This window comes from Camponotus vicinus, unplaced genomic scaffold, assembly GCF_025532165.1.
Source record: "Camponotus vicinus isolate PSW18456_S1 unplaced genomic scaffold, iyCamVici1.0 SCAF_7, whole genome shotgun sequence".
NCBI classification, from domain to species: domain Eukaryota; kingdom Metazoa; phylum Arthropoda; class Insecta; order Hymenoptera; family Formicidae; genus Camponotus; species Camponotus vicinus.
The window spans coordinates 448,934-467,927 of NW_028141979.1; the positions used below are offsets into that span (position 1 = coordinate 448,934).

Consider the following 18,994-nt stretch of genomic DNA (forward strand, 5'->3'; position numbering starts at 1 on the left):
ATGCATCTACGATAACTCTAGTTGCCCTATATTTGTTCACCCTGAGAAAATAATAAAGACGATATATTTGCAAGCGCGCACACACACACATGCATGAATATAAATACTTTTTTGCATCAACTAGAAGTCAAATTAATAAGAAATCGAAGGACAAAGTGCTTACAGTATGTAATTAATGGAAACATTGGGTTTGCAGGGTCTGATGTCTTTTCGGTACGAAAATTGTGGCGGATGCTCAACAGATATTGTATGAAATATGCGGTTCAACGCGACGAATTCTCGAGATGCATCAACGAGCGAAGAAGGTGAAATCAATCGCTCGTAGATTCGAGAAATTCCTCCCGTACTTATCGCCTACTGGACTTACTTCGTTAGCTGAATCCTCGAACGTGAGATATATGGAAACCCCTGGCCTGCGACGTACTCGACGTATCGATTGCACAATCTTGCAAAGTATCAAGAGAGCGAGAAAGAAGAATAGCGGGCGAAAAGACGAAAAGCCGAGAAAGAGAAAGGGGGACAGGGGGAGAGAGAAAAAATGGGAGCACTGCGAAGCGTCCGCGTTCGACAAAAGCTCGTTTTGACGGGGTGGTGGTCCCACGACTACTGAACCTTTTGAGACCTCGTATCCTGGTCGATAAACCACCCTACGGCCACCCTACCGCCCACCCGGCTTGTGCTAAAAGTATCGTCACCATCGACGACCACCTGGTGCGTCGGACGCGCGCGTGCGCGTCCATTTATCCCTTTTTCAGATGACGTCTTTGACGTTTTCAAAACAAACCAATTCAAACTCGCCTCTGTCATCGAGAGCTCGAGACGTGATATAAATTTGCAATTCGCAAATTTCTATCGACACGAGTCGAATTGAATCTGAAATGCGACTGATTGATTAATTTCCCAATCCTGTAAGTACGCTATACACACGCATCTATAAATACACCCAGAGACAAGAGGAACCTTTGATCGTCTGTTTGAAATGGAATTATAAACTCGTGGATATAGTTGGACGTTCTTAATAAACGGGAGTCGCACATTTGTGGGATTCGCAATGAAAGCGCTCTTTGTGTTTGCTGTTAGTGAAAACGTTTTATTAAACTCTGAAAGTTAAAATAGCGATAGAGTTGACTTTTTGCTTACAATTTTTTGTTTAATGTAGAATCACATAGATTAATATCCTGCTCGCACAACGCAACGACAGTGGCACTTCCGTTCGTTTCATTTCACTTCCGTCCAGCATATCGTTCTCCGTTACACGATCATTCTCGATTAATTATTCTGCCAAATTAAAGGGCAACGCGACAAGGAACGGTCACTGTCGATCGCTTGCAAAGAGCTCGCTCGCGTTATAAGATAGATTCGGGTAAGGTATCGTGACGAAACTTTCATAATAATTGCCGTTTGCCCGCGCAAACAGAACGTATATATACATATATAGAACTGCAGATATAGCTCTGCGCGCGTGTAACAATATAATATAATTATATATTAGGAAGATAGAGTGTATACATATAATATTGTATAATAAATTTATACAAAATCTGAAAGATCGTCTTTTTTTTCTTTGAAGAAAGCACTTTTTTTTACTTTTCTGCCGCGCAAATTCATCTCTCTTTCTCTCTCACTCTCTCTTTCGCTCTCTCTTTCTCTCTCACTTTCTTTCGCTCTCTCTTTCTCTCGCTCTCGCTCTCTCATTCGTGATAATTGGTCGTCGATATAATGCGTGAATATATATAAGTGTGTAGAGAGAGATAGAACATTATGTAAATTATCGAGAGGAGAAACCACGTTCCCTCCAACTGCATTTATTCTCTCGCGCGTGATGAGATGAGATAGATAGCGTGTGATACGCACCGATATACGCGTATAAAAGATAAAATACATTACATATATATTTATGTATACGTAGACATATAAAAAAAGGATATACAAAATCACGAAAATTCGCGTCAGTCCACGTATGTAAATCGCAGCTTATGCAATTTTGCGTGTATGTGTGTACGTGTGCGTGTAAACTTGTCGTCTTGAATTTTGTCCGCGATAAAAAATAAAAGAGAATCACGAAAAGGCAAGGAAAGCTTCGACGCAAAACTTGGTAAAACTATTCGCAAAGAAATTCCGCTTCGAGTATGCATGACACGCGTGACGTAACGTAATAAAGAAATAAGGGTATCTTCTCACAGCGCGTTGGATCTGCACCAGGTGAATAATCCGCCTAATATCTGCCTAATATATACGCAAGGGGCCTATATACGCAAGCCCGAATACAATAAGATCTCGTTGTTTGTTCACTCGTGACGAAAACGACGAATTTGCTTTAGATTGTCTTTCTGTTCTTTACTGTGTGCAGCAACACATCTCGTAAACGCACAAACGTAACAATACGATCCGCGCTTCCTCTACGATATGCGCAGCAACAACAAACAACTACGATAGTACCGTTTTATGCATTTACTACGATTGGCACTGGGCTTTAAAAAAGAAAAAGTCGGCCAAACAATTGGAATAAACAACAACGAGGGCTTACTATATACATATGCGAAGAGAGAACTTTTTTTCTAAATGCGAATATGTGAATTGTGTTCTACGCGCTTTATATATAAATATATAACTACTTTCGAGATACGCTTATCGCCAGTTTGCACGAAGCTTGCTCTATCTATATATACACGCTAATATTCCTATATATCTATATTTCGTCTAGTAGGGAACATATTACACAATGTTTTGCTGACTTATATACTCTATAGAAGAAGAAACGATACGTAATGTGTATATGTATGTAATGGATAATGTGCGATGCGTATTACATGGCGCATAGCATTTGTAATCTCTAAGAGTTAGTATACTATAATTTATATATCTTTTATATATACCCCTTTCTTTTTATATATATTCTTACTTGCTCGTTTTTTTTTACCGTTACATCGTGTAACAAACCCGATAAAAACCATTCACCGTCGAGTGGACTCGCGCGTAAAAAATTGCGCGAATCGTCAATCGCTTAAATTAGTTCCCGTATGAAATTTTACTTCGGAAGGCGCCCGAGCAAAGTGTACTAACACTCCGCATACTCGCGTTTGATTAAAATGACATGATACAGGTAGATTCGCAATTACAAAGGCAATTAGAGCGATTACAGTATATACTGTTCCTCGCGTGAAAATTAGGCAGTGCTGACTAATAAAGTAATAATATATTTACGCAAAAGAGATTTCTGGTGTATACGTGTACATAATTTATAATAAAGTAACTGAATCTACATGCAAAATATGGCCTAATGAAGAGGGAGAAGGTCGCTTTTCAGTAATTATGTTGATTGAATTTAAAATATTAAATTATTAAAATATTAAATTATTATTTTCTCTTCATTATTTTCAATTATAAATTTTAAAACTAGAAGATAACGTATTGCATAATAAATAAATTTTTATTTGTTCATTCATAGTTTTATTAATGCACATACCTGTATTACTTTTTTTTCATTTATAATAAATCGATAGGCCATTGTAGATACAGTTGCCTTATTATTGCCAAGAAATGAAACGCGCGTTAAGGGCGCGAGAAAATTAATAAAGTTAAATACTGTATCGCTTATACGAGCTATTAGATGAATATTTCGAACTTTCATGATTTGCGTTACAGTTCGCGTCTCACTATGTTTTACATTTGTCGCAAATTTATCGCTAAATAGATGCATTATTTATTTTTAGGACTGATTGCACCAACGTTGATTGCCACTTTAATATGATGGTTAATAAAATTATCTATCTCTCTGACTATGTATGTGTAATTATCTATCTCTCCGACTACAGATGAAATTCAGATATCTAAGGAGGAATATCTATATCTACATCTAACATTCATCTAGAGATAGTCTACCTAAAGCTGCAACGCGTTAGTGCAACAGACCGTGTTATAGAGACGATTACATGACCAATCGTCTGCTAATCCTAGATTACAGTGCGCATATAAAGTAAGTGTAAGTGCATATGAGCGTGTGTGTGTATGTGTGTATGTGTATGTGCCTGTGTGTATCATTTGTCTTTCCTCTCATTTTATATCGGCTATTAGATCAATGAGAGAAAATATAAGAGTGCAGAGAAATCGCGAAATTTCGCTACATGAAATCAGATCGTCTTTTGTGTGAAATGTCAGTGTGTAAAATATTTTTGCGAAACTGCAGTGTGTATATATGTAGTGTTTAATTTCACGCGATAACTTTAAGTGGACCCCAATAGACGAACGTGTATCCGCGCGCCGAGAATTATTCTCACAGGAAACGTCATTAATGTTATTAATGTGCATTGAATTATCCTTATTATATTACGCATTGCGTGTAAATTGTAAAAATTGTAAACGAATATAATTGTAAAGAGAGAGTCGAATTATCGCGACACATAAGCGATATCGATTTACCCTTTACGGCCTTTGCCTTCAATGAAATTGTAAAGGGTATATTGAGCGAATACAAATAATTTGTCAATTTTATATCGAACGAAGCTCTCTTTCTCCGCGCGCAGGCACAAACTTTTTGTTAATGTCGCTTAAGTATAAATATATATATATTTATATATACATATACGAGTGTAAAAAGATAATGTACATGTATCTTTGTTATGCAAAAGACGCATTTCATGTCGCTTCATGACGTAGCGTTGCGAGATTGTTAGTAACAATCGAGTAACACTTTCCCCGATTCGCAAAGATCTTTTCTGGAAAAAGTTATCGAGGTTGCTAATTGGTGCGTTGGAGTGCTGGAAAATTCTTACCGCTAATCAAGTTATTAAATTTCGACATCGACGTGCGAGTTATCCGATTTCTTTACTCGCACAAAGAAGACGCGTCGCATTCTAGGAAACTCTATATAATACTTTAAGATATTATACGAAAGAATGGCTATGTGTCGTTCTTCCTTCCGAAGAAAAAAAAATTTCGCTAAATTTTTCTTTGTCTTATTTGTCCTTTTGTCCGCGCGAATCAACATTTCCTTCTCGTGTCACTCCAATCATCGAACGAATACACGCGTATCTCCCCTCTTTGTTCATGTATTTTAGGCCTCTTCGCAATGCGAGCCCTGAGAACTACGTTTCTGCTTGTGATTGTTATGATGATGGTGCTGGTGATGATGATGATGATGGTGTTCCCGTTGCTGCATCAGAGCGTCCGTTTCCGGTTGATTCTGATGACCAACTAGGAGGTCCAGGGTATCTTTAGGTACGGCGGGTACTTGCTCGCTCGTCGCTGGTGGAATAGGCGTTGCGACCGGCGACTCGACCGGAAGCGGTACGCAATGTAACACGTAACATCTTACGGCCGCCAGGATAAAGCCTGAAACGTAAACAATAATAATTGGAAGCATCGTTACGAGTCTCATCGACGAGCGATTTAATTGCGCTAATTCGACGCGTGTTTTATAGAATAACGAAGCAGTTGGACGTGAAGAAAATTATTAAATATATATTTTGTACAATAAAAAAAATACTCAAGGTGTCTCTTGTTAAGCGCACTTTAAAATGCAGATTCTTTGAATAATTTTTCCTCGGCAAAGAGGTCGAGAAAGTTTATAATCTACTATAAAGCAACTTTTATAATTTACAATATTACTACATACATATCTTATCTTGTATAATGAAGATTAAAATTAAGACTCTATGGCGGAAAAATTTACTGTTAAAATTAACTTGAAAATATTATTCTATTATCTATTATTCCATTAATTTGTTTCTCTAAAGCAAAGCTTTAAACAAAATTCTTTGTCATAATTCAAAGATTACTTGGAAAAAGTAGCCTCTACATTTTTTTAAAGAAGAAAATTTGATTTCAAATTGACCGAATAATTAATGAAGGATATCTTATACATTTCTTATTCTAAATTAATGTATTGAATAATTCGTGAGAATAAAAAAATTGCTTCGTTCCTTAATATTTTTTTTCTAAATATGATTATGCGTTGAAATGAATTGAAAATATCTCGGGAATTTCAATAATGTTATTAGCAAGAATGCACTCTCTTTCTCTCTCTGTTCTCTCTCTACTCTTGTACCAATACCAATTTATATCCAGATGGATAGATGCATTCTCGTCGACAATTCTATGAAATCATCAAGCTCCCTCGCTGATTTTAGAAGCAAATTGTATGCATCTTGTACGATACAAAAGATTATTAATGAAGGGTGGAAGGGAGGAGGCTTTTCTCCATCTAAGAAAGCTCACCCAGTATAAGTAGGGCAGCACCTGCCACGAGTAACGCCAATCTGTGGTTGGTGGTCGTTGCACCCGGAGCGAGTTGGACGAGACCTACTACGAGCACCACCGCGCCCAACAACAGGCACACAACCACAGCATGCAGCCCGGATATCTGCGGGCAACGATCTCTCGTCAGTCGACGAATATGCGTTTGCACTTATCATTATGGAAAGATTTTCTTGTCGCACATACAGATATAAAATATAAATATATAAAATTATCTCTCGAAAAATAAATAGATCAAAAAACTGGAAATACATTTATAAATATATAAATTGCCATGTTGTACATATTGATTTTATCGCAAGATGAAATATATAAAGTAATGTAAAAATTTGAAGAGAGAGCTGCAATCACTGATTAATCACTTTAATGTAACGCCAGGATAAGAAATTTTATTTATAACATTTTTTTGTAAAAACACTCTCTAAAATGGAAAGATTAGACTTAGATTTTATATCGTGCAAGCTATTCTTCGTAGCTTTTAGCTTTGTTATAATTTTTATACTTGTATGTACTTATTGTTAGACTTGCATAATCTTAGAAAAGCGCAACTAAACCAAGTACTTAAACTTTTAACTAAATGCGTTGGGTATAGTTGTTTGAACGACAACTTCATGTTGTGATTATTACAAACTATACATTACCTTGCCGCATAAGTAGAGCTCGGGCAAGGGTTCTACATTGTTGTGCGGACTAGGAGTGGGTGGCGAACCTTGAAGGGGTGGTAGCCATTGCCCTCCCAAATAGAGTTGACTCGGCCGTTTCAACCTCTTTTCTTGCCTTCTACGCTCGTGACGAACCGCCACCGCTGGCATAGCACCAATCATCCTGATCAAACACAAGACAGACAATTTCAAACACTCCATTCTTGTTCAAAAAGAAAATCAATTAAATTTCCAAACACATTTTATTGAAATTGAAGTATTTATTAATGTCAATAATCTTGTAGTGATTTTATTTGCGAATTAAATAATGTAATTTTTTTAGTTTATTACTAAAATTATAAAATGTACTTGAGATGTTGATAATGTTCACATATATATTTCCTATTAAAAAAAAGAAAAAATATATATACATGACTCGTACATGTAAAAAATCCCTTTCTCGTCTGAAAACGAAATGTACTCTGCAAATAATCTGCCGTTTTAATTCAGTACTGAAATATTTTTATACAAGCGACATGCGGAGATATGTCCCGTTTCATTTTTTTTTTATGAAAAATATTGTAGTCGCAAAAATCAAGTTATTAAGTCCGACTTTATATTTGGTATATTAATAAACGTCCATCAATCCCGCCTCATCTCTTCCCTGTTACATTATCTAGAAAATATAATTTTGTTTACAAATTGGCGAAACATCTCTCGCGATTTAAACACATTTTGGCAATGAATTGAAACAGCAATTTATCATTTCGTACGTGTCAACGACGAAAAAAAAGAGATGGATATTTCTCGATAATTCAAAAAGAATCGTAGCTACAGAGATTAAACACTTTTTGGCGATACCCCGCGATACTGACACCGGTACTTTTGCGCCAAGTGCGCTATGAACTTTGGTGACCCCGGTTGACCTCGGGCCGGTCGATACGTCATTGCATCCGCCCTACAGCCCGGAGTCGATGCAGCAAAGTTCCAGGAAGCCGAGGGCACAAAAAGAAAAATGATACCGCAGGCAAAATCTTAACGGCCCTTGCGTCCATTAAATTTATTAGTAGTATCTCTGCGATATTTATTACTCATTTAGGAAAATTAATCGACGAAATTAATTTCCATTTCTTTTCTCTGTAAGAAATTTGATGTACAGGGTGTCAGGGCAATCTCTCGCCAAAAAAAGCTCTTGTAGCTTACCTCGAGAGCCTTTCAAAACACTATAATAAAATATTTTTTCATCGAGTACTTTTCGAGTTATGAGTCTTGAAATAATTTCTTAATTTTTACATAAACCATAAAATATCTAGTAAAATATTCATTTTTAATATTTTAATTATAATTTATAATCGAAAAATGAATATTTTACTAGATATTTTATGGTTTATGTAAAATTAAGAAATTATTTCAAGACTCACAACTCGAAAAGTACTCGATGAAAAAGTACTTTATTATATAGTGTTTTGAAAAGCTCTCGAGATAAGCTACAAGAGCTTTTTTTGAGAGATTGCCCTGACATCTTGAAATAATTTAACGCAGTTTGATGTAGAGAAAACTTTCGAATTAAAGGATGAAATAATTTAACGCAGTTTGATGTAGAGAAAACTTTCGAATTAAAGGATGAAATGAAACAGGAATATAAACACGTTCTCGTAGATGGAAGCGGAAATACTTTGAGCGTAAAAGAAGAATCATTCGTTAAGAATGGAGCGTTTCATAAATATTTATTCTCGAAAAATCGTGCATCAAGTTGTATATAAGTGGTACAATAGAGAAATCGCATAAGAAAGCTTTGAGAACTCGATTAAAATACCTATGGTAGAGAGTAATCGCAACAGCAGCGAAGTGACACTCTTTTGCGCGTATTTTAGTATATAACGATAATTACAACAATACTTTTTTTTTTCTTCGTCGTGTGTAACGCGTAGCCTTTTTTAAAACTTAGCCTTCTACGGATACGTTTCCCAAGGACGGATCCCGAGGGGATGAAGATGACATCGATTCGGTAACGCGATGCGGTAAACGATGGCTGCGAAACACCGCTCCCTCTCAACACCCTGTCACTATTCCCTGTAATTCCGACTTCAAACGTATCCTCTTGCACTTGTTGTATCTTGTACGTTATAAATTTCGCGGTAAGTATAGTAATATCCTTAAATTGTCCCGAGAGAGATACAGATATGCACATTCATCGAGTGTTCTTGTCGCTTATCATTTACACGCACGCATCAATTTCAGTCCGGAAGCGTGTAAAACACGATATTGAATGAGAAATGGAAACATATGTTTCTTCTCTCGATACATTCGCTTATACATACTTGAGATTTCGACAAGAATTTGAACAAGATGTGTGTAACGGCATAGAAGAGGTTCATCCTGTGTAATATATATTCGCAAAATGAACATTTGAGTTTCGTTTATGCGTTTCTAGCAATACTTTCATCATTGAATTCAATTTTTTCCCTCCCATTATCGTTACTATTCTCTCGCAAAATCAAGAATGCCGGCTCTTCCGGTTATCGTAGCTGCGTTAATGGGCAGGATCGCTCGCAGCAATCGCCACGAAATGGAGATTTTTTTTTTTTTAATCTCCAAGGATATCGAGGAAATAATCGCTTTCGAAAAAAGACTAACGATTAACGCAACGACGATTTGATTCATCATAATAATCGAATCGTGCATCCAACATTCATCGGTCTCTTGTGTTTCATTGTACGGATAATGCACTTCTATTTTTATTATATATACGTATCGCGCTATTATATGTACCTAAAAATGCTGTAAAATGTAAAGTCAACGATCGAGATTTTTCAAAGTAGCACGAAACAAAAATGTGCGAGATCCAACAAATAATTCTACAAACAAATTTCGTTTCTTCCAGAAATGTGGCTTTCTACGCATCGATAATCGATGCACGATTCATGCATTTCAATCTGAAAAGTTTGCAAACATACGATAGGCGCGTGCTTATATATGCGCGACACTATGTAGAATATAATTGTACCACTTATTTGAGGGCGATCAAGTATCCGAAGCAGAGACATTTCCCGTCAGATAGGTATGCGCCCCTTGAAAAGATATCGTGCCTTGTAAATCTATCATATGTAAACAACAAAATTACAATCGAGATAGTACGTGAAGTATTTCTAATTTTAAGAAGATGTATATTCTTAGATTTAAATGCGAGAGAGACTTACGCTATATACATGTATACATATACATATATGTACACATATATGTATATGTATGTGTATGTATGTGTATGTATAATATACGTATATAATAAGTACGATTAGTTTGCGATTTCAGCCTTTCGAGTCGAGGAAATAAACGAATAGAATTGAGACTAAAAAATGCTTGTCAAAAATAGAGAATACTCGTAATCACAGAAGTTTGAGAAACGATCGATCCTCGATTAACATTCATTCATACGTTTGTGCATGTCTACAATAGTCGTTTATAGAGTTCGCGTATCCGAGATACGCGAAAATCAAACGAGTATACGCGAAATTATAATCTCACATGTATCTCTTCGTCTCTTGAACATATTCAAAGGAAAATATCAAATGCACAACCAAAGGCACTTTTGCACGACGTTTAATTCAGAGCCGGTTTAAGAAGATTTTAGAAAATATTTTAACGAAATTTTTCATTGCCACATCCATTCGAAAGCGATTCTTTTATAGTCTCGGACATTGAAAAATTATTTAAGCGAAATTTTTTTGGCGCGACTTTTATAAGGATATTATATTCAGTCAACGCGATAGGTCTGCTCCCAATTCCCATCGATCGTCTCAACCGACCCCGATTTAATCGTAATGAATTTCGCCCTTTTTATTCGCGTCTATTCTTTTACAATCTCCTTCTCTCTTTCTCTCTAGTCCCATCGTCACACAATTTTCCTCTCTCGCACTCGCGCATTCTCACTTTCTTAAATTTGCAAAAGGCATAAAAAATTGTAATTAGATATAATTAAATATAGTGGGACACTCTTTGTGTTGTAAGAAGTAGATAGCGCCCCGCGCGATGATGATAAAAACAGCACGTATATAATGCAGCGTGTATAATATAATATATAGTATATAATATATACAGAGTATACACGATATTTCGAAAGAACATTTTCAATGTGATTTCATTTGACGTGTAAGACGATTAATTTCTTCTCTTAGGATCACAGAATAGTAGCGCCCGAGCATAGCGATATTTCATTTTCAAAGATATTCGGAAACAAACGAGCGAACGCGCGCAATGTAACGTCATTTAATTGGCTTTAGATGGAATCGTCAAGAGATTTCGCGACGTCGCGTCGTTTGTTCTCAAACATCTCGCCATCTAAATCTAGAGTATGTATGTAAATAAATGTTTAATATATTATAAAAAAGGAATATAGCATATTACAAATTATCGACTAGCTTAACAATACTGCTGCGCCAACAGTCATTGGACGAATAGTTGCAATTTTTCTTGTCGTATATTTTGAAATTCGCCGTATATATTTATATATATATATATATATGTATGTATGTATATTAATCATATTTTCCAAGTTGAAATATTAGCGCTAAAGTGTATATATCGAAATGAAATCTGGGAATGTCATCGCGAGATTCGGTTGTCGATATTGAAGATAACAATTACAAGTAACGTGGTAATTTTTCAACGTGAGATCAATTCGGAGAAATAATCGGGAAAGGATCGAGCGTATCCTAAATAAAAAGGACTGCCGCGTAATATACGCGTCATTACACTTATACGTCTAATAGATTTCTTTGAAGTATAAATGGATTATTTTCTCAATAAGTTATTCAACGAGTAATATACTTGCCGCTATAGAATGCGTTTTGAATAGCAATGTCGTTTCGTAAAGTCGTGTCTCTTTCTACGATATGATCTCCTTGGATAGTGTTCTTGGTCCTTGAATTCGATTCTTTTGTTACCTACTTGACGCACGCGGGTTCCTCGTTCGAAGCATCGTGTGATGCGTGTATGCGTGTGATTATCGAAATAGTCGCTCTTGAAGCTTCGATCGATCGATTAAAAGTCTCGTCGCTTCCTTCGGAAGAGGAGGGGTACCGCGATTTTACGTATTTTGACTCGCGATACGAAATGTGTATATATCGCCGCGTAAAAGTTGCCACTCGTAGTAGGGTGCCGTTCCCAGTACCAGTAGCCTATTTTAGCGTTTTCTCGCTTCGCACGAGTTTAACGTTAACGCGCTTGTGCCTCGCAATCCTGCCAAAGTATTACACGGCCCGTCACGTGTCTTAAGATTAAATATCTCCCTCGCGCGTGACAAACGCGGACGCGTGAATCGCGAAATTTTGACTCCCAGAGATACATGTTCCGTTGTCGAAAAAGAGATATGCCGGAATAATATGCTGGATAAAAAAACTCCTCGCGATCTGTCGTTGCGCTATCCATATCGTTTACGCGTGATTACGCGTATCCCGGTTCGTCCTCTGGCGAAATCGCAACGCGGCCTCTCTCTCCCCTACCGTCTAGATCTTGGAAACGTAAGGCGGCCGATGAACTTGTTGCGGATTCCCATTTTGCTTGGAATATCGGACGTTTTGCAGCAACTCGCGAGTCTCGCTGGGCGAGCCCGGACTGAGGCTGGTGGTGGTCGAGGTCTCGACGCGATCGCTGATAATCTCCTCTTCGGTAATCTGCTCCAGATACAACGCTGATTGTACCGCCTGATTGTCCCCGTTGATCGCGATCTGCGGCGAGTAAGCCGGTGGCGGGCTTCTGGGCGGCGATCCGTCACCGTCGACGGCCTTCCCGTCCTCAATCTCGAGAGACGTATCCGAGGCCTCCTGCTTCATCTGCTTGGCCCGTCTGGCGTGGCGGGTGGTGAGCCCGCCGGTCTCCACGTCCCGTTCCAATCGATGCCCGGATTTGGATCTGGTGAGCTGACGTTGAACGTACTGCTCCAGATCGTCCTCCTCCTTCTTGGCGATCACGCGATTGAGCACGATGAGGAAGACGCCGACGCCGATCGCGAACAGCCCCACGGCGACGAGCTCGTTCCACCAGCCGGTGGAAGACTTGCTGCCCCAGTGAGCGAGGTCGCCGGGCAGCAGGCCGCTCATGAGGAGAAAGGCGCCCAGGACGAGGAACACCACGCCGATGTGCAGCATCCCGATCGAGGTGACCACCTTGGTGTCCAGCATCCCCTGGCCGGCGGTGCGCGCCGCGCCGTGCGTGCCCTTGTGATGCCTGCCATGGTGGTCCAGGGAGCCGGTCGAGGCCCTAGGCGACGTCAGGCCGCTTTCGCCCGATTGCGCGCTATAACGACGCTCGCGAGCGCGACGCTGCTCGTCCCGGCGCTTTCGCTGACGTTTGATGGCCAGCGCCGAGTGCAATCCAACCGCGTGCATCCTGCAACACCGGAAAGACAACCCTTGGCTCAGTCAATCCCGCTCAAACAATTCCGCCTCTCTCTCTCTCTCGCTCTCTCTCTCTCTCTCTCTCTCTCTCTCTCGCTCGATCTCGAACCTAGCTAAATCGTTTCCTTTTTTTTTTTCCTTTCTCTCTTTGCAATTTTGTTGCGCAAGCAAACGCAGCCAAGACGAGTAATCTTGTAACGTTGCTATTAATTAAGCGCGAAACGAAAGAAAATGCCAGATTGAGAAATGGCATTATTGTTTCCACTAACGCGAAATGCCGATAAAGCAATCTATACATGCTTCGCGAGCGAGCAATACCGCGAACAATCGCGAATGCACAATCGCGTATAGAAATTCGTCGACACACTACCACGGACAAATTTGCTCGGGTCAAGTTGCTCGGCTCTCCTCTACTATTTCCCGGCTGCTCGATAAGTTCCATTGCTCTGGCAAACTTTCGCTCGTTCAGCATCGGCTAATTAGCTACCTCTATTTATCTAAAGCCTACAGGATCTATTTACAGGGTTTACAGGATGCACTGCGATGGAATCGCGCGTATATATTAAAGCGTATCGCACGATGACGCATTTTCACAGTCTTGTGAAAAGGTTTCTTCTCACGAGGCGCGTATCGAGGTTTAAAAGGTGCCAGCGGCCGCCTTTATTTTGCGTTTCGTAGCGTTTCCGTCTTCTCGCTTCGGTCAGAAAAAACGCTCGCAATCCTTGTACGCCATCATCAATTTATTCAATGTATATAATATTACTCTATAAAATAGGTCACGTGTGTATTTCTTAAAACTGTTTGCAATTACGCTAATTTTCTTCATCTCTCCCTTTTATTTTTAAATCGATGGAACTTGATTTTCTAGTTTCAACGAAATAAAGAAAATAATAAATTTCATCGTCATCGTCATTTTCTCTCAAAGATGTACATAATTTATATGATAAAATGAAACCAACCATTTAATGAGAGAAAATTAGCTATTTTAATAAAGCAAAAAATGACGATTTAATCGGAGTTGTATAAATATCTGCATAATCCATAAAATGAAACAATTCATTTAATAAACTAGGAAAACAACTTGCAAAATTATATTCGCTTTCCTCGTGTCAGAAAGATTAAAAAAGATATTTTGATTGAATTTAATCACTTTAATGACTTCTAGATGTAAGAAAAAGTCAAACATTTCTCTCGTGAAACTGAGAAATGTGAGAGATGAAAAATCGATAAAAAGGTACGCTATCGGGTAATAAAAAATTTATACGTGCGCGAGGCGACTTCAAATTGTAACAAAATTGTAATTTTTTACTCGAAGAGAATTCAAGAGAATATTCGATCCAATATACATATATTTGAAACTCTGTTTCGGTGGCATTACACTTTTTCATGCGCCGACGAAGCCGCCCCTTTCGCAATTACGCGTAAAAAAATGCACATTTCAGACAAAGTAAATGGCATTACGAGATGTTATGTCTGTGTCCGTGCGTGTAATATTTATTACATATGAGCACGCTCTTTGTGTGGAATTGTTCTCTAAAGGGCATGCCGCAAAATAATGAAATATCAAAGCGCGCTTTGCGATACTTGTGTCCAACTTGCGGGGCTGCGAGGGGATGAAGCGAGCGAGAGAATATAAAAGGGATGAAGAAGCCGAAGAATGTTCCCTTTGCATCGAACGCCGAAGAATGCTCTCCTGTCTCGAACGCCGAAGAATGCTCTCTTTTCATCGAGAAAGTCAGCGTTCGTCATTTATGAGTACGCAAGTTGTACGAAAAATATCTTTCATCTCCGTCTTGGTTCCGCCCACGAAGAAACCTACCCTTCGTCGCTACGTAAATGCCTGTATCGTGCGAGAATTTAGTCCGCGATCGATATCGAGGGAGAGAAAGAGAGAGAGAGAGGGACGGAGGCTCTCACCTCGGAGGTGCGAGGATCGATATCGAGCATTTTCGAGAGCGAGCCGGAGATTCGAGCCGAGGGAAAAATCTCAAAGATGACTTGGCGGGTGCTCCTTCATTTTACGATTACAATGCGCGGCGCCGCAAAAGCGTTTCCTGCTCCACGATCAATAAAACCATCCCCCATCCCCCTTACAGAACGCAAACGCAAAGTACACACGAGGACAGATACTGGCGGTGTGCATCATGTACACTGTGTGAGCCACGCATGTGTGCTACGGAAAACCCACGCCGCGAGAAAGAAAGAAAGAAAGGAAAAGAGGGAGGGAGAGAGAAGGAGGGAGAGAGAAGCGCCGTCTTGCATTCTGAAAAATTAAGGCGAATTAATTTTTCGCGATTTTTTTTTTATCTTTTCGCTCTGCTCCTCCGATGAATCCGTCCATTTTTCACGCCATTCAAAGGTGAAATAAACGAAAAAATGGAATAAAGAGAATACAAAGAAATGTATTTATTATTCCGAGCGCGCGGGGAGACTTTCCCTTGCAAAGTGTGACAACAAACAGAATCTCGCGTAAAATAACAGAGGTGTCAAATATATGTACACATATGGTAAACGGTAGAAAATTGATCGATATACTTGTTAAATGATAAATTGAGTATTAAACAGCATACAACTATAATAAATAAATTTGAGATTAAGATAAAGTATTAGAAAAGATTAAAAAGGATTTAAAAAAGATTTAAAAAGGAGACAATACGTTGGATTAATAAAAGTGTAACCATTTCCTGGTTAATCCCTAGAGATTCTCTCTCTCTCTCTCGCTCCAAGTTATTACTCCGCCTATGAAAACATTTCATGATTAACACTTCCCGGCAATATCAGATTTAATTATACACTTTGCATTGTGCGTGGTCACCGTAATCCGTCAATACGATTACCTCTCGGCAGAGAATAAAGGAGCGTCGAATGTATGAATATAAATGTCTCGTTTCTCGGCATAATTCTGATGTAACATTTTCGATGTTGCAAATGTGTTTCTCGTTCAGTGGCACCGCCGCTTATCGTTTTATTACGTGTTTCGCGACACGTGCGCGACACTGCCATTTCGCGAAATTATTATCGCCCATTTAAAGTTTCGTTATTTTGAGTCTGGCGCATCGCCAAGAGTTTGGTACTCATTACAAGCTACAACGATTTGCGAGAATTGCGTGTCGAGTTCGAGGCGCGTCGCAAAATTAAGAAAAAAACCCGAAAACCCGACGACGGTCGCGGAGCGCGATTGACGGATTCGAGAAGAAAATGCCCGACTCGACGATTACAATAGGATGATGCAAATGAACGTGATGAGTCACGCGTGACCTTCCCGAGAATGGATCGCATTTTCCGCGGATGCGACAAGCGATGCAGCTTTTGCGCCGGATGTTGATGCAAAGCACGCCAGAGACGATATATCGTCGACGACTCGAGGTCCTTGGCTGTCGTAAATATCGCGGCCATGTCCTTACATCCTAACGGACGACGCAATCTATTCCGCAGTCATCGACCGGATCCTACGTGTTTACGTTTCCACAAAGAAAGCGCTGAAGCGCCCATCGGAAAATCGATTGATCTTTTCAAGCTTATTTTTCTTTAAGCTAAAAAAATGGGGCTCCGTCTGCCAACGGAGGGCCGGCCGGATGACGATACACGCTACACCTTCCTCTAGTCGAATGTAAAAAACGCCACCCCAATATACCTCCTTTATCATCGATATAAAAATAAATGCTATTGATATTTAAGATTCCATATACCCAGCAAACACCAAATAACATTTATATAACTGTTGTAATTTCCTACTCGACAATACTATAATACTATAATACACTCGCCGTCTCGGATCGTTTAGAAGACGATCGAAATGTCAGATGACTGACATGTATCCCAGCAAACATCAAGTTTTATATAACAATATATAACATTTATATAACAATTATATAACAATATATAACATTTATATAACAGTTATATAACAGTTATATAACATGTAACAGTTATACCCAGCAAACACCAAATAACAGTTATATAACTGTTAGTTATAATTTCCCACACAACAATATAACTGTTACATAACAGATGTTATATAACTGTTATATTGTCGAGTGGAAAATTACAACTAACAGTTATATAAATGTTAATTGGTGTTTGCTGGGTATAACTGTTACATGTTATATAACTGTTATATAAATGTTATATATATTGTTATATAATTGTTATATAAATGTTATATATTGTTATATATTGTTATATAAAACTTGGTGTTTGCTGGGATACATGTCAGTCATCTGACATTTCGATCGTCTTCTAAACGATCCGAGACGGCAAGTGTATTATAGTACACACGATGTAGCGTAAGGTCGGTCATACGATTGTTTCCGTTGATGTCGTATGTTGCACAGAGTAACCTGTTGCCAGACGCGAACATCGGGCGGGTCGTAATAACGTTGAGAAGGCAAGTATATAGCTATTGGCTCGATCAATGATAAACTGTGTAAACTACCAGGAGGAAGCGAAGGAGGATGCCAAGGGACGATTAGGACGGATAATTTGCGATCTCGGCGACTCGGTTCTCGGTTGGGGCGAGTAAAACGAGATCTTTCCGAGACCGTCGTGTATGCGTGTATGCGTTTCACGCATATTTCTATAAATATCTCGAAATACGGAGGAGAAAAAGGGAAAAAAGGCAGCGATGATAGCGAAAGAAATTGCGTGTCGCTTAGCACCCTGGCCGGTGGTGGTGCACTAACAAAGATGCTTTTGTATGCGTACCGCGCATGCAACTGTCTATAATATGCATTTCTCGAAATAGAATTTGTTGGACAAAGCTGGTCTTCTTGTCGGACATGCGGTTTGTGTATTTTCAAAACAAGATCGTACCTTTCAACAGGACGCGACGCTCACGCGCCTCGCATACAGATTCAGCTTTATACATACATATATGTATGTATTTATATATATATATATTCAGTACCTATATCTATGGAAGAAAGCTGAATAGTTAATTTTTTCATTAAGAGCGAGACCCGCATCAGACGTAAACAAAGCGCTCCATCGACGAAAATGAACAAAAAGAGAAAAAAAAAAATTATTCCGGACGTACTTTTGCGTCGCGTCCTGCGAGTGATCCGGATTTCCCGGAGGTAGCCAGATTTTTTTGCCAAACTCTTTCGAAAAGCTGTTGTGGATCGATAATCAAAATGTGTCATCTTCATCTTCATTTTCGTCATCTTCGTCATCGTCGAATCGAGTCGAGACGATTCGCGAGCGATTAAAATATAATTGGATAATGCGTAATAATGAAGGCGATTACCTGATTTCGAGGCTTCACACTTCCGCGAAGAAAATAGGCGAGTCTCCGAGGCGCCGATGACGTCTCACGCCATGAACTTCCCTCCCGGTGGCGAAGCTCGTCTCCCCGTGAAATTAGAAAATCGCCGCTCTCGTCCTTCCTCTCACCCTTGCCGTTCTCTCTTCCCTCTTTGCGAGAAGGCTTCTCGAAATCGTTACATTTTCCACCGAAAATTTCGCTCTCCTCTCTCGGTCGCCGCCGTATTTATCGCCGGATCGCCGGCAGCGGATCCACCGCTCTTTCGCGTCTCTCGTCTCTCGAGGTCTCTTTTCTCCCTTTTCGGAGTAAACTCGCGCGCGCACGTTCCACCCCGAAAGATCGTGGACGAGTAAAGCTTCTATGTTACTAAATAAGAGCGTGTGAGCCAGGACACGCCTCTGCAAAGCATGGCGCAGACTCGGATTCCGCTCTCGGTGCTC

General features: G+C 39.3%; 3 protein-coding genes across 4 annotated transcripts in view; 1 reads left to right on the forward strand and 2 right to left on the reverse strand.

The window, feature by feature from the left end:
• The window catches only part of LOC145974921 (uncharacterized), a 9,705-nt gene extending 8,933 nt beyond the window's left edge, over positions 1 to 772 (reverse strand). The window contains exon 1 of the mRNA XM_083105000.1: positions 368 to 772. The gene's annotated coding sequence lies outside the window, so the exon portion shown is untranslated. The remainder of the gene's footprint in view (positions 1 to 367) is intronic.
• The window catches only part of LOC145974914 (putative E3 ubiquitin-protein ligase UBR7), a 13,851-nt gene extending 12,345 nt beyond the window's left edge, over positions 1 to 1,506 (forward strand). The window contains exon 10 of the transcript XR_014439851.1: positions 197 to 1,506. The gene's annotated coding sequence lies outside the window, so the exon portion shown is untranslated. The remainder of the gene's footprint in view (positions 1 to 196) is intronic.
• Positions 1,070 to 18,677, reverse strand: LOC145974915 (uncharacterized). Of its 2 annotated transcripts, XM_083104993.1 has the most exons (4): positions 18,537 to 18,677; positions 6,897 to 7,080; positions 6,217 to 6,361; positions 1,070 to 5,331 (listed from the first exon to the last, which is right to left on the reverse strand). In XM_083104993.1, the coding sequence occupies exons 2-4, from the start codon at positions 7,077 to 7,079 to the stop codon at positions 5,054 to 5,056; spliced, it is 606 nt and encodes a 201-aa protein (XP_082961119.1). In that variant the 5' UTR covers position 7,080; positions 18,537 to 18,677; the 3' UTR covers positions 1,070 to 5,053. The 2 variants fall into 2 exon arrangements, with proteins under 2 accessions (XP_082961119.1, XP_082961118.1); XM_083104992.1 differs by lacking the exons at positions 1,070 to 5,331; positions 6,217 to 6,361; positions 6,897 to 7,080 and adding an exon at positions 8,605 to 13,283.
• Positions 18,678 to 18,994: the final 317 nt, after the last annotated feature.

Excerpts from the sequence above, each read along its gene's own strand:
- LOC145974915 (XM_083104992.1), bottom strand. The coding sequence starts at position 13,282 with ATGCACGCGGTTGGATTGCACTCGGCGCTGGCCATCAAACGTCAGCGA.